Source organism: Anopheles merus, chromosome 2L (genome assembly GCF_017562075.2).
Source record: "Anopheles merus strain MAF chromosome 2L, AmerM5.1, whole genome shotgun sequence".
NCBI classification, from domain to species: Eukaryota; Metazoa; Arthropoda; class Insecta; order Diptera; family Culicidae; genus Anopheles; species Anopheles merus.
This window is the reverse complement of record NC_054083.1, coordinates 40,188,678-40,205,712: the sequence shown is the minus strand read 5'-3', so window position 1 is coordinate 40,205,712 and position 17,035 is coordinate 40,188,678. Positions and strand designations below refer to the sequence as shown.

At 46.0% G+C, this 17,035-nt stretch overlaps 1 protein-coding gene across 1 annotated transcript in view; it reads right to left on the bottom strand.

Moving 5' to 3' along the window:
- The window catches only part of LOC121591564 (heparan sulfate glucosamine 3-O-sulfotransferase 5), a 38,854-nt gene that overhangs the window by 9,201 nt on the left and 12,618 nt on the right, over positions 1-17,035 (bottom strand). The window contains exons 2-5 of the mRNA XM_041912214.1: positions 10,107-10,910; positions 2,286-2,460; positions 2,082-2,213; positions 1,752-1,967 (exon numbers count right to left, since the gene is read on the bottom strand). Of these exons, the coding sequence (XP_041768148.1) occupies positions 1,752-1,967; positions 2,082-2,213; positions 2,286-2,460; positions 10,107-10,171 (588 nt within the window). The 5' untranslated portion in view covers positions 10,172-10,910. The remainder of the gene's footprint in view (positions 1-1,751; positions 1,968-2,081; positions 2,214-2,285; positions 2,461-10,106; positions 10,911-17,035) is intronic.

The following is a 17,035-nucleotide window of genomic DNA, read 5'->3' as shown; positions in this document are numbered from 1 at the left end:
AACACAAACTAGCGGCAAGTTTTACTCCGAGGTGAATCTAGGTGAAATAAATTATATGTCTTTTTTTTTGGTTTCAGTTTTTTGGCTACCAAAACCTACTTTGTGCAGCACGGAGATGCGCGCGGAGCGCTAAAAATGAAAGAGCAGCTTACAACCGTTCAAACCAACAAATAAATATTAGCCGGATCGACCTTGTTTGGCCGCTTGGTCTATCGTAGCGTAGGGCTTCACCCCGTACAAATGGACCGGCAAGGGAAGTGTTTGTTGCGCGCAATAAATATAAGTGGATAAATTTATTTTACCACCCAGCTCTTACATTGACAGTAGCAGCGTCCATACACACTAATCGGGTACTGTGTGCCTTTGTATGTGTGTGTGTGTGTGTGTGTGTGTGTGTGTGTGTGTGTGTGTGTGTGTGTGTGTGTGTGTGTGTGTGTGTGTGTGTGTGTGTGTGTGTGTGTGTGTGTGTGTGTGTTTGACCTTTTCGTTATCTATTGCTGACGCTTTCGAATTTAATGCCGCGTGCTACGTTGGCAATGCAAGCGATTGGAGAGCGACTTTACTTATTTATTTACTATGAATTAATACAATGTAAGTGGAGCAGAATCTTCACTAACACGACGCCTAAAGTAATGTAATAAAAAAATGGTAGAAACATTCTGCGTGTCAGCTATTTATACAAATTTATGTAGTAATTTGGACTTGAAATTTAAAAAAAATCTTCAGCTGGTGTTAATCAACGCTCTTTTATGTTTTGCCCATGTTTCATCAGAGTTTTGCCCTTTAAAAGTATTTTCTTGCATACATTTAGGCGTACTCTATGATGCTTTATGGTTTTAGCTATGGTTTGAGCATTGAAACCAATTCTATCAAATACTAACCTCAAATCCTCTAGAATTTTCTTCCATCACCCTATGCCGATGTTAATCAACGCTCTTTTATATTTTGTGCATGTTTCATCAGAACTTTGCCCTGCACCACTACGTTTTTGCATACATTTAGGCGTTAGCCCGGATCATGCTTTATAGTTGTAGCTATGGTTAGCGCATTAAAACCAATTCCATCCAAAACTAGCCCCCAAAACTTCTATTAGCGCGTGCCGTAGCGACAGAATGAATACCGTCTAACTATATGCCATCGTTACAACTTTATCATCCTTTGCTCCAAAATGGTGCACCTCGTTATCGATTCATCGCCTCACTGATGTGTCATCTGCCACTAGGGTTGCACTGGCACTATCGCTACAAAAACAAACACACGCACAGCGAAGCATCTAACGCTACCGATCACCGTGGTGGCGGTGGATGAAAATGGAAATGCAAACAGATGCTTCATTAAATTCATGACAGTTTGCGTTCGTCTGATGAGCATCACACGATGGCGCCGGTGTGCCGGAGCACACGCTGCCACGATGATATAATTATTCTTATGTCCTCTTTCTCTCTCTCTCTCTCTCTCTCTCTCTCTCTCTCTCTCTATCTATCTGCCATGCGTTCGTCACCCTCAAAACGGTGAAACTTTTTTGTCCCCAGTTGCATTAAAATTATGAAAATTTACCACACCAACCAACACCACGACGCGCGCACGAGTGTGTTTGCGTTTTTGGGGAGCAAAGGGGGTTCACCCAAAGCACACATACACACACACACACACACACACACACACACACACACACACACACACACATCTAGCAGCAGCGCTCAGGGTCATGGAGACGGTGATGCCAGACACGCTAGCACGCACACACTTACCTCGGGTGTCACGAAATAGCTGGGGCTCTTCTCGATCGTTATCTGGCCACGGAAGGAGTGTGGCATCTTCTTCCGGTACCACTCGAGCCCCCTCAGGTAGTTTTCGTCGCGATCGAAAAAATGCACCTCGCCGGCGGCCTTCTGTATCCTTGGATGCAAGTACAGCATCTCGAGCAGGGCGCGTGTGCCACACTTTCTCACTCCGATTATTAAACACTGGGAAACGAGAGCCAAGAAGAAAGGGAAAAAAAAGAGCAAGCAGTGAAGGATCGTTAGGCAATGAATGAATATAAATAAGCAAAAGGGGCAAAGCAGCTCGAGCCGACTTACTTGTGGTAACCTACGGCTAGTTTTGGGAAAGTGTATTCGGTTCGGAAACACGACGGGTTGATTGATCACCGGTGGATTGGGTATGTGATTTGTTAGGATGGAAATTTTGTTCTCCGAAATTGCAGTTGCCGCCTGTGAAGAAGCGAGCGGAGCGGGTTATTAATATGCATTCGATGAATATTTATTAATCGCCGTCCCCTGTACCTGTATGCTGTACACCGCACTGTCGTACAGGATGTGAAACGTGAGAAAGAGCGACAGCAGCATCACCGAGAGAAAGAGCGCTGCCAGCTTAGGCCTCGATACGCCTACCACGAGGACGCAGTCGGAGTGTGAAGAATCTGGCCCGAAGGGCCTCATAGCCGCTTTGGGTAACCATCTAGGAAAGAGAGGGAGAGAGAGAGAATATATAGTTAAATTAATATGACACAACTGTTTGCAAACATTTCCACCGTCCCATTAGCATTGATATTGACATGCGAAGTTGGGGTTTGAGATTGAATGACTGTCCTCAGTACAACCCAAACTTATTTTAAACCATCCCTCGCAACTTTCAGCACAAATAAATAGGCAACAACATTTATCTGCTAGTCAATTACATTGTGAAACACTGGGAAACCATTGCCGTATCAGTCGTTGCGGGCGTTTGCGCTTATGCAAACAGTCACAGAGAGCAAGATGATGGCAGCAGCAGTATTAAAAGCTTTCGGAGAAATTAAATTTCGAAAACTCCGATCGAAACGCAACGAAAGGATGCGGTGGTGGTGTGCGTTGGTTTTATCACATCAATTAAAAAGAAAAGCCCCCGCTGGTATGAGAGCAAATATTGGTACTGGAGATTGTTGGTGCGCGCTCGACGTGATTGATTGGCTGGAAGTGTAAAAAAGGACAAATAATATCTGTTTAAAAAAAATACTACAACACGCACATGGATGGGGGAAAATTAGGAGAAAAAAAGTAATAACTTTGTGTCGCTATTTTAAGGCTACCAAACATCAAAGTACATAAATAATTATGCATAAACCGAAAAAGATATCGCGGTGTCGTACTTCTTCCACGAATTTACAGCCAATTATCTGTACAAACAAACTGCCCCAAAGAAAGTTGCTTCGAGGTCTGGCCGCATCCTTCGCACATCAACTGTGTTGATCCTTTTCTTTCCCTCCCTATTCCGAGAAAGTGACGAACGATTTGCTTATCTCGTTCGGCCTTATTACCAGTTTGCGCACGGAAAACGATTTGCCGCTCTGCGACAGGCACACGGCCGCGGTGAAACCCCTTTAGAGCAAACGCACAACAACAAACAACAGCAAAAAAGCGAACTGGCCATGAAATTTATCTAGCCGAAACATTGTCTTTAATTGGCGGAGCCCTTTTTTTGAAACCCGCCACAACCATCACCACCACCACCAGTAACCACAAAACGGAGGTAAAGTTTGCAGTCGTGGGAGCCGTGGGTGCAACAATTCGTGACCGGAAGGACCAGCACCATTAAATCGCTTCACCCCCGGCGCGCATTAGCGTTTATGAGCGATCTGACCCCGCGTGGTGCGGCCGAAATTCAGGGAGGGAGGGGGGTGGAGGGTTGGTGATAAAATAATTATTTCGAAAATAAATTTATTCATAAGCATAAACGCTCCCAGCCCGTTGCGCTGTTTGTTTCGCGGGCGGACGTCTGCTACAAGATCCGCCGATCGTTTAGCGTTCTTTTGTGGGATGCAAAATATAGTTCGGAAACTTTTATTTTATGATCATGGTGCGTCGAAGAAAACAAAAGAAAAAAAACACGGCTGTATCAGACAAGACTTCAAATGCCATGACCGACGTCGACGTCTATTAAAACACGCGCAAAGCGAATGGCACAGTGTTGCACCATTAAAGTCACCTGGCTACGCTTTAAAAATAGGTTCCAGCAAAAGCCACAGACACACACACGCAGTAACAAAAACAAAAAAAACAAAGGACAAGTGAAAAAAAAGCAAACAACAAAGAAACATAGAACAAACTTCCACCGCTTTCTTGGACAAATCAAAACTCGCAAATCATAACATGCAATATCGATCAATTCGGAGAAGCGAAAAAGCCCCCTTAATTTGATTTACGAGAAACCAAATCGAGCACACACACACACACACACACACAAACGTACGGTCCCGGACGCTTTCAGTCTTTCACGACCGGTCGGATTTTATGTTCGGTTTGACTGTTTGTTGCCTTCGCCGTGTATTTTTTTTTTTTTTGTGGTCAATTTTTGTTTTACGCGGGCAGCAGAAGAATCCACCCAAATCGCAACCTGTTGAAAGTAACATGTATGTGTGTGTGTGTGTTTTGAGAGAACACTAAACGACGTACCGATGGGGAACGCAACGGAGGGGAGTTGAGGAAGAAAAACCTTGTCAAATGTACACGGCTCTACGTAAAAGTCATATTTTCGCGTGGAAGGTTGTAGCTTCCCTTTCCCCGTCGGATGGTTGATGAAAATGTACGACCCACCGGAGAGTGTGGAATGCATTTCATTTCGTTCCGTGTGTTTTACAAGAACACAGCCTTTACTAGCGACACAAACGGTAACACATCGACGGGTAGGTAGGTTGCAGCCATGTCTGGGGAATTTCGAAGCTTTTCTCCCGTACCGTCGTTATCATATTGTCAATAAAATCACGATTAATATATGGCTTGTCGTGAACTAAAAGGTCATTTGTTTAACATTCAAACCCCCCTCGCTCTGGTAACGTTGAACGGACACATTCAAATTGTGGCTCACATGTGCGTTGTGCTGCTGCGGGCATTGCAGCCCACCCAGACTCCAGAGAAACTCCAATTGATACCGTCCAAAGAATCACTTTTCATCATTTACGTCGACCGTGTCGCCGGGCACCTTAATCCTCGATAATGTGATAAGTATTAGCCATCCACTGTCAGGTACTGCTAGCCGGAATCAATTCAATTCGGAAGGCCACCAAGCCAGCCGAACCCACCGTTTTTCAAACAAATGCCATCATCAAAATGCCCCGGAAAGGGACACACATCTAGACAGTGTGCTTGATTGCTGGATGACAATTCCCGAGAAATTTGGGAAGCACCTTTTGAAGATACGAGAGCCATCAAACACACAAACACAAAAGCACCCTCATTATCACTGTGTGCAGGGGGGGGGGGGTTTGAGGTTCATTGTTTCCCTGGGTTCGAATTCCGAAACGCTCCAAAATGGTTTGGAGATCGAGATTTGGACGGCTTTCGGGCATCCTTTTTTCCATAACAAAAAGACCTCCAAAACGTTCCGGACACAATTCAAAGGAAGACAAACGTATCAAAATAATATCGATCAATAACTAATTCATTACGTATTTACGAAACCTAGGCTGCTGCTGCTGCTGGGCGAGTGGTTTTTCTCCGGCCCGAAGCCAGTTGACGGCGGCATATCGATATGATGGAGGTTTGGGGGAAGGTTTTTGCTGGGATTTCGTTCGCACGAAACGCCGAAACACACACACACACACACATACACACATACACAATGGAAATGGGGATTTTATGGAACTAATTCCAATTCGAACGACCCTCGAGACAGAAAGCAAGGAAGCGTATCGTAGCGCATGACGATCATCTATAATTTAATTATCAGCTCAGCGTTTGATTGAGGGCGAAAGTGGAGCGTCTTGCGCCTGACGTCTCCGGTGGCGTCATCCGTCCGCCGACGTACTTAATGAAGGTCAATCAAATGATACGGCTTCCAACGCCCGCGAAAATGCGGCTGGTAGCGAACGAACCAATCATCCAGGTGGCCGGCCCGTATCGAAAATCTTGCCCAATGGAGCTTTTCTAGTACGCTGCAAAAGGAAGGGGCCATTTCACTGCTAGGAGTGTTACCGAGATCGTTACTATGTGCAAAGCAAAGCAGAAAAAAAAGCCTTTGCACCCACACTCAATTTATGTGCTTCCGCTCTGGCCAGAAGGTTCCAGGGTTACTTAATGGGCGTTTTACATCGCTCGTAAACTCGTTACGCCCGGAAGTCAGTTTACAGCCTCGGAAGAGAGATTGCTTGCGTTGCTGTTCACCGAGCGAGCGGCGAGACGCGCCAGGAGCCAGGAGAGACAGGTGAAGAAGGCAAAGAAAGTAGCTGCTAATATGGCTTAAATCGAACGGAAGTGGGTGTCCCTTTCCGTACCGGCTGCTTGCATCGGAAGGGTGCGTGAAGGGAACGTGTGGGGGAAGGGGACACCACAACGGCTGGAATGCCGTACCGTCACGACACACTGCAACAATCACATGTCGCTGATTATTACTACATTCATATGCAAATAGGCAAAGTTGTTCCGGAGGACTGAGGACACCGCTTGATAGACTTGGAGCTAACGAGAAAAAGAGTGAGCGAGGAAGAGACAGAGGTAACCACAAACACACTCTAACATCGGGAATCCGGGCAGGAAAAGAAGGGAATACGAAGAGGAGGCATATAATTACTATGGACATTTAATGGCCTCACTACAGCAAAACATTGTTGCCGCTTTTGTTGTACGCAATGTGACGATTTTAGCTCACCTTCCCTGGTTCCAACAAAAAAAAAAGGGCTGGAAGAAATTACTGGAATGACACAGGCGCAGGGAAGGCCAAGTGGGAGGAGAGAAAAAAACTCACATCACACCACAAAAGCAAGGTTCATTGCAGTAGGTAAAGAGTTGTATCGTATGCGTTTAGCCACGGTTTCTGTCCTCGGCCTTAGTTCCTAGGAAGTCACTGCAACAGGCCTCAGACGAGGAACTGCGTTTCTAAGGGCACGAAATCAATGCTAACCGTAAGCCTCCGGGACGATTAGGGAGTGGGGGGTGGGTTGTCCAGGAAACCCCAATGGGTGGTGCATGAGTGCATGAATACAAACATGACAACTTCCGGATGCAAGTGCACCGTACACGCTTTGCGCCCGACCTCGCATTCTTCCTCCCAGGCAAGCTCTACTTAATGCCAGCTGCTGCAAACTCGAGAAGGTGACTGTATGCGTGTGTGTATGTGGTTTGAAAACCAAAATATTCAAACCAACCGTTCCACATCATAGAAAAAAACACACACACACGCACGCACAGACTAAGGCAAACCCCCTTCCAGTGTAAAGAGGGTTGCTCCCCCGGATGCATTGGTGCATTGGACGGACGGTGTGTAAAGTAGGCTAAAGGTAAGCATTTAGTAGCTGGCTTATAAAAGCGGCCCTATAGCACGGCCCACATGTTGCTGCACACCTTGAATAGATTTCCTTTTCGATATTCATTTCCTGCACGCTTGGTTTTTATAGTGTCGGGTAGGAGAGTTCCCACAAGCACGGGGGTTAGCTTGAAGCATTAGCAACGCAACGTACGTAAATTGTTGCTTGCAGTCAAGGTTTGGAAACTTTGTCGGTACTTGGGAGGGAACCGTACTGCACCTTTGGGAGTGCTTTGCTGCTTGTGGGGGAGCGCCAGAAACAAAGAAGAAGCAAAAACAACTTTAGCAAATGTTAGACTCCACAGCTCTGACAGCTGCTTGATTAGCGCACTAGCTACGACACTGGGCGGAAACAACTGGGTCGTGTGGTATCGGAATGATTCGGAACCACTCAAGCAGGTCAAGCGAGTCATGGGTTAGCAAACGTTAGCTCGTACCTCATCCCATGACTGTTGCGCTTTTCGCAAAGATTTTTCACTGCTGTCACCAGTTAAAAAAAAAGGATTTCCCACAATACCCTTAGACCTTCAGTCCAGGTTCCGCACACTTTCTTGAGTGCACTGTCACGGCGCTGGGGTGGCATAATCTGGCCCTATTTATGCCACGCCATGATGTGTCGTGACGCGTCGTCAAAGTGACTGTGAGCAAGACTGTGCCAACTGTTCCCGGACAAAACGGAAAGCAATCCAGTGTTCGGGGTGTACAAAATGTCAACCCAGCAGCGCTAAAAGCATCCGCACACGAGATCTGTCAAAATAAACGTATTTGAATTCCCCCCCCCCCCTCCCCCCCTCCCCCCCCCCCTCTAACCCAGGCAGGAGCGCGCAAATTGTAGCACTTCTTCAGCAAAATTGAAAATGTTCTTCAGGAAAAGAAGAGAGGGAAATTGTTACGCCACGTCAGCAACATCAAAAACAAATCGTCTTTTTCCCCCCGGGCAGCTACGATATACAAACTTCCTCACACACACACACACACACACAAGCCGTAACAAAAAAGCCCGCAAGAGATCTCCCATTCCCGGAATGGCAGAGCAGAGGCGGCAGCAAATAATTAAATTGAGAGCTTCATTCGCTGGAAAGCATCAATCTTCCGTTGCACGAGCACACGGGGTAGAAGGGAGGGCACAAGCACACAAGGATATCATCATGTCATGTGCTCCGGTTTGTCGACATTCTGACAACCCTTATACACACCTGTGCGCCACAGCCACAGCCACATATACATATACAAAGACCCAACACACACACACACACATCTACACACTACAATTGTACCACGACCCGGTCGGTCTCGTCCGTCCAAGGATCCGAGCTATTGATTTTTCCGCTTTTGCCAATCTCCATCCAGTCCATTGTAAATTATTCGGTATCCTAATTCCATTATCATTTCGTGATTTCAATTTCCTGACACGAATGGCTGGCTCTGTGTCTGTGTGTGTGTGTGTGTGTGAGTGTTTGAGAAGGTGAGCAACGGCTTAACGGCGAAAGGGCGCCGTGGTGCGTGGAAGGGAATGGAAATTCGAATCATCACACACCCCAGATGGAACCCGTTGGGCTGTGCTGGGTTGGGTGAGCATATAAACGATGCTTTCGTTTTTCACTGCACATCAGTCACATTTGCAAGGCTGGCTGGAGGAGGGCTGCTGGAGACGTGGGAGCCGATTGCAATAGTACTCGCAGTCATGTGATGAGTGTATTGATTACTATCTTCGCCTCAGATGCTATTCGATCTGCTGCCGCAGCAAGGTAAGGCTGGTGGCGTTACCAATTGCACTCAGCTAAAGATATTGCCAGCGCCACTTGTCACTGTTGTTCATCGCTTGCAGTGTACCAGCTAGCGCGATTCAGGCGCTTCCATTCACTTATTGATGAGTTAGGGCATGCTGCTATACTTTTAAAAGGAATTGAAATAACATATGATTATAACTTAAAGGGAGAGATCTTTTTTAACTCTATGTTTACCTACAGGTCCTTTTGATCGCTCAGGAATCCGGTAGGGATAAAAATTTTGGGTTGCAAATATGAACGCTTCTGGCTCTTGACGAACATGCTACTAACTTTTTCTAAGGATCGATTACCAAGAACATCAAAATCCAAGGGCACATTCATTCGTGTAAAGCCGCAATGAATGTTCCAAAGAGCTATGGCCATTAATTTTTAGTTTTGCCATTAATCCCTTTGGAAAATGGTTTTCTAATTGTATGCTCTAAGAACTATGGCCATTAATTATTAGTTTTGCCATTAATCACATTGGAAAATGGTTTTCAAATTGTATGTTCTACAACAAGAATAGCTAAAATACCAAACATATAAGAAAATCAAATGAAAAATATTAGAAAGAGTTTTCATCATCATCATCATCATCATCATCATCATCATCATCATCATCATCATCATCATCATCACCTGTATAAAACATAGCATGAAGATTATAAAAAAAAATATTGAATTTATCTTTAATTCACATCAAAACTCAAGTAATTTGCAAAACTAAAACATACAGTTCCAGGCCATATCAATTTAATTTTCAAATCCTGACACAATTATGAAGTAATTATTGCTCGCCATCAACTCCGTTCATCGGAATGCCTAAAACCAATCACCACTGGATCGGATACACCGACCGGTATCAGTTCACTATTGCCACTCTAAGCTGCACCAAGAGCACCGGGGTCAACATTCATCTCCGGTTTGCACTATAAACCATCATCACCATCATCATCATCATCATATCGCCCATTTCCCCCTCCCAATTTTTCCCAATCCAGCCGACCGTTCGAGCTAATGAAACGAATATTGAGTTACGGGGTGGGGCGGACCACTTACAGAATATCCAATGGTAAGGTGACGGAACAATCCCTCAATTGGTCGCCGCGTCGTTTCGTGGGCATCGGTGCGGGCGATGGTGCGAACGGCGACGGCACCGACCCGACGGTGCCGCCCGGTGACAGCAAAATCGATCTTCTATTATTTCCGTTTCCGACAGTGCCATCTGCTGCCGTCGTGATGCATGAGGTGCAGCGGCATCGCGCGTTACCGCTACCCGGATGGCCCGGGGGGTGGGAGGAGGAGGTGTTCGTTTGGTTTGCTGGGGTTGGTGGGTGTGTTGGCTGGCAGGAAGGGCTCCAAAATTGTTCCCCGGGTTTGCTGTAGTTCAGCCGTTTGTTGTCGGGGCTTCACCGCGCGTGTCGTCCGGTTTGTCAAGCACGTATCGCCACTAAACCGGATGGCACAGTAACACCTTTTGCTGTGCAAATTGCATACGCACAGGGGTTTAACGAGTAGAAACGCTTAACTGGTTATCGTTTTTTTTTTTTCACTTGGACGCTTCACGCTCACTTTGATTTTGATATGTATGAGATCTTTGATTTACTACGAACTTTACTTTCATGCTTTCATATAACCGCTCACTTACACTAATATTTTGTAAAGCTTTCTTGTGGTTTAGGGGGTGTACACTATTTACTTATCAAAAAACGGATTTGCTCACTACCGACGCTATAGTGTACAGTTTACTGTGGTTACCACGAGGCAATTTGCTGATATGCATTTGTTGCGGATGATGCGCACACTTCCCTTCACTTCATTCTCAGACTTTTACATGATATGTATCGTTGAAGGTTAGGCTACCTGCAAAAAAAGAAATAGAGGAGAGAGAGAGTGAAAAAAACGAGTTTTAACATTTTATAGTCAAATTAAAATAAATTATTTAAATGTACAATTTGCAAAACCACACAGACACAAAAAATAAAGGCAAAACGCTACAGTAAGCTCCTCTGCTCCCGAGCACGATCTTTTGTAAGCGTTCCCGGTCGTCGCCAGCGGAACGAATACACCATTAAAACCACTCCGGCCAGTCGAAACTAACTGGTGGGTAACAAATTTACTGCAAACCGCACCTGGGTACTGCGACTCGCCTCGTTGACCGTTCGCTCTGTTTGATAACGTTTTCAGCGGAAGCTCATTTGAATGCGGTGTCATTAAGGGCATCACTACACTACGGCTACCACGCCTGCGTCCCTGCTCCATCATCATCATCTCGAAAGCTCTACGCTTCAAAAGCAATTGCAATGCGAATTTGTAAGTAGAACGGTGCCAGATAGTGTGTAGAATTAAAATCGGACATTACAACCCCTCACTGGCAATACCGGAAGCTTTCTCTGTCTCTCTTTCTCTCTCTCTATCTCTTGTGATATTTTACCCCACTTTTCACAGCACAATGGTGTGAATCGAATGTTGCACCAACAAAGCACCAAAACCTACCCCAATGCGGATGGAGGGCAAAATTACGCTGTTTCTATTTTCCCCCCTTGGCCCGCGACGGCAACCGGCAAAAGGAAGCCGAAAATTTCCAACCAAATTACGCTTCGGGTGAATGTCAACCTGCTTCACCGCACCCCGTCGGTAAATAATACAAACGCTACCGAGAGCACTTTGCAGGGACACCCCGAACACCACTGCGCTGAGGCGCCAAACAGGTGCAGGTGAAGGAGCGTGGTGTAATTAACGGGTAAATGACATTTATTTCTTTCCTCTACGGCACACCGGGCAACCGCGGACCGCGCGTTGTCGGTGAGAGAAATGCAAATGCAAAACGTCCTTGGCACTCACTCAGTGCAGTAACACACACACACACACACACACACACACACACACACACACACACACACACACACACACACACACACACACACACCACACACACACACACACACACCACACACACACACACACCACACACACACACACACACACACACACACACACACACACACACACACACACACCACACACACACACCACACACACACACACACACACACACACACACACACACACACACACACACACACACACACACACCACACACACACACACACACACACACACACACAACACCACACACACACCACACACACACACACACACACACACACACACACACACACACACACCACACACACACACACACACACACACACACACCACACACACACCACACACACACACACACACACACACACACACACACACACACACACACACCACACACACACACACACACACCACACACACACACACACACACACACACACACACACACACACACACACCACACACACACACACACACACACACACACACCACACACACACACACACACACACACACACCACACACACACACACACACACACACACACACCACACACACACACACACACACCACACACACACACACACACACACACACACACCACACACACCACACACACACACACACACACACACACACACACACACACACACACACCACACACACACACCACACACACACACACACACACCACACACACACACACACACCACACACCACACACACACACACCACACACACACACACACACACACACACACACACACACACCACACCACACACACACCACACACACCACACACACACACACACACACACACACACACACCACACACACACACACACACACACACACACACACACACACACACACACACACACACACCACACACACACACACACACACACACACACACACACACCACACACACACACACACACACACACACACACACACCACACACACACACACACACACCACACACACACACACACACACACACACACACACACACACACAACACACACACACACACACACACACCACACACACACACCACACACACACACCACACACACACACACCACACACACCACACACACACACACACACACACACACACACACCACACACACACACACACACACACACACACACACACACACACACACACACACACACTGGTGGCGAGCGTGTCACCCGAGTCAACCACGCCTTTTCTTTGCGAGGACAACCTGACCGGACCGGGACAAGTAAATACGAAGCGAGTCGCTCAGGGTACGACGCCTTACGATGGCCTTGCGCTGGACTGGCTGATGGATCCAACCCGACAGAGGTTCTGTTGAGGATGGCTGATTAGAGGAAATACATCAGAGAACGGCTTGCCTCTAATTCAATCCCCGGGATGGCCGAGGGGTTCCCGTACTGTGGCGCCTTTTTGAAGCGACAGTGATCAGCACGCAGGGGCGGCTGCTTATCGGGAAAATGCACGAACCACTGCTTCCTCCTCCTCCTCCTGCTGTACAATTATGATAATGTAAATTACACTTTTTCCCTAATTTGAGACAATTAATATCCATTTTGCTTCCACCGTCGGGCGGTACCATGCCAAGGATGCGGCAAGGATGAGGCAATTGCTGTTGACGATGGGATGGTAGATTGGTAGCTTGTTTTTATGTGTTCTCTTCCTACTGCTTACTTTGGGGTGGTGGTGCTCCACTTTTTAATTCAATGACCTTTTTTTCGCTGCTAAAGGCAGGTTTCAACGTGCACAGGCTTAGGGGTGATGGAATTTCCCCCATACTTAGTAGCAACTGTGTTGCATTGCATGGCTGGGTGAATTGTAGCACGTCTGTTACATTTTATTTTCAATTGTGTGGATGGGTGTTCAAATGGATTTTGTTACCTTTAACATAAGTAAAGGGCAAGATCGACAATATTATGTAAATGATTTGACAATGTTTATGTTTTCGTTTCGTATCGTAGAGGGAGTAGACAGAATGGCTGGCAGTCGTCTCTTTACTTTCCTTATTAAATGAATAATTCTTCTATTTGGCTTAACGTCCTAAGTGGCCAACCCATACGCGGCTTATTAAAGACTAATTCAGTACCACGCAGCCGGATAGTCAGTCCTTGCTACGGGGATAAGACTTTGTTTGCTCTCTGTTCTACTATTAGTTTGAATTTTATAAATTATTTGTTCTAGTTTGTGTAGTTCACTTGCATTTGCTACGACGCATGAACGTTTGCATTAAAAAAAATGGACAAAAATAGTCAATGTTTCATGGGTTCATCTACTCCCAGGTTATTAACAAAACGTCAATTACACTTTCAATAATAGTATCCCATGAGTCAGCAGCTTAAATTGGACACCTATATAAGTTAAACTATAACCATGATGGCCAAAAAACTGAAGCAACTGTGTTTAGAAGCATGCACGATCGAAAAACTGTATCCCGTGGTGTCTAAAACGGGCTCCGTGGGTCAGATTGTCGACGTCGTATAAGCCTGTTCCGGTATCTACAACATCTTAGCACTATTAGACATCAATCAGAGCATCGAAAGAAAGTCCACTTCCGAATGGCCAACGTCCTGAACGACAAGAACCTGTACAAGAAGATGAAAAGACCGAGGGAAATGTCGCTACTAAGCTGCGTTCGCTTAGCCGGGAGGTCGATGCAACCGACTAAACAGTGAAATAGTACCTGGGGAACATGTACAAACATATCAGGAAGCAAAAATCGTGTCCACTCGCTTCGCAGCGGCAAACAATGACGCCAAAACTCTATGCGATCATTTCAGGCGAATTTCGGATGAATTTTTATATGACACCCTAGTCCACGAACCAGTCCAACATCCCGCAGCTACGTTTCATCGATTTTTTTTGGACCAACATGATGCAAAATCTCTACTCCAACAATTTTGTCGCGAAAACTAAGGAGGAATTGATAGAAATCGAAGGTAGATCTTATAACATCTCTACACGCATGTCTTCGTCCGCCATGGCGAAAGTTCTGGATAGCTGACTCGTAGATTTATTCTTATATGCACTAATATCGTTAAATATTCCCAATGTTATGTTTGAAAACAATGTGCAATTCCAAAGAGAAACTGTACAAGAGATCATAGAAATTTTCGCTTCCACATTTGACCCTTTCACTTTCCCGAAAAACCGAAAACTGTACATTTGACACACAACTTCAAAAAACCCCGTCAGCTAGTCAATATCTTTAGTCACAATTTTCCCTTAAATCGATATAGCAAGATTGATTCCTGCAGGATCGTGCATATCCACTCCTCAAACCACTCTTCATCTTGCCTGCTTTTGCTTCTCACCTTCCCTCTGCAGCACTCTCCCAAGCCAAAGCTAAACGACGCGTAAAAGTGATCGACTTTAAAGCCTAAATCAAATTGCTCCACATCTTCTTCTCCGGCGTATCGGCCGACTGGCACATTGGAAAAAAGAATGCCTGGTGCGCACCAAAACGCCCCTCCCCTAAAACCCCGAAGCATCTCGTCGCAAAAGCTCGGAAAGTGTTTGAGGTGAAATATTCAATTAAGATATTATTTGATTTACGGTCGCTAGATTGACTTCGATCGGGCGGGCGCAGGTGCCGGCGCGCGTTTGGGATAAAAATAAGGTGCCCTCCCCCCACCGCCGTGCCACTTTTTTTTTTACCCCGGCCAGCAGAAAAGCACGTGTGGGGTTTTGGTTCAAAAATAGCATCACGGCCCATCACTGCTGCTGGATGGGGAGTCCCAGTGAACGTGTCTGTGGCTGAGTGGGTGTATGTGTGTGACCACGGGTGTGCCGGATTGCCTGAATAGCAGCACGGTGCTTAGGATTAAAGAGAGGAGGGGAGAGGGGGCAGCGCCCACCAGGGGCGAGCCAATGTGCTAGCAGCTAGAACTTGTACCGGCCGCTGGCTTGCCTTTCGTATCTTCCCAGCGGCGGTCTCCTGCCTGCGTTTTAGCTTTTGGACTGCTCACGCCGCGTGAATTGGCGTACGAAATGCCAATAAAAAAGCGGCATCCGGAGTAGATTGGATGTTGGCCAAATACGTTGCGCGAGGAGTGGGAAGGGAGCTTTCCACTCCACACCAAAGAATGCTTTGCCGGCGTTGCGACGCCCGACGGGCGCTGAAAATTTTCCAACAGCGCCACAGAAAGAATGATTCCCTTTTGCGCTCCCGCGGGGGCCGCATGGCGGGCGTGGGTTGACTGGCCGGCACGAGCACGTTCTAAGCAGCGAACGGATGCTTCTTCCGGTGTGGGCGAACGAGCGCGCGTGTTTGTACAACCTCTGTGTGTGTGTGTGTATCATGTGCCATATGTAATTTGTCGCCTCCGGGAATGGGAAGGCACGAAAGCGCTTCTGTGCATTGGTATTCCGAAATCCTGCCAATCTAAACATTTCTAGGGGGAAGGGGAAGGATTTTTTTTTGCGCTCGCCTTACCGTTACTGGTGTGTGCGGTACGGGTGTTTTGGTATTTACAGTTTTAGAAAACGGATTCGGACGATGTTAAACGAGGGGGTGCTTTTTTGGTAAATTTGAACGCTTAAGGCAATACCGGTCCTGAAGCAATGTAGTGAGAATTGTGAGTGTGGGTTTTTTGGTTCCACAAAAGACAAAGAAATTGATAACAAAAAGCTTTTGTATGCAAAAAGATGGTATAAAGTGCATTAAGGAACTGTATTATTAAGCGTCACAGCATTTTCACTATTATCTTTTTCTTAACCCGACTAAACGTTCAAATAACATTATGAGACAAGACATTGCACCTCACTGTTCAACTACTTAGTCCAACGAAATCATAATCAACACAAAGAGAATCCAAATTATTGGTTCAGATTCATTGGGAAGAAAAGTTTTTGAGAGACGGATAAAGCGAGGGAAAGACATATTAAAAACTTTATATTTAGAACTTATGGTAAAAAGTACCCAAAAGAACTGTTATTAGTGGCGGTCTAGAACAGATGTTAAATCTCAAAGGTTATTACTGATCAATTATTATCATTGATTAGGGTACAAACATAAAATTTCAGCTTGATTTCTAGTTAATATAAGTTTCATACTACCTCTAAACTATGACTAAA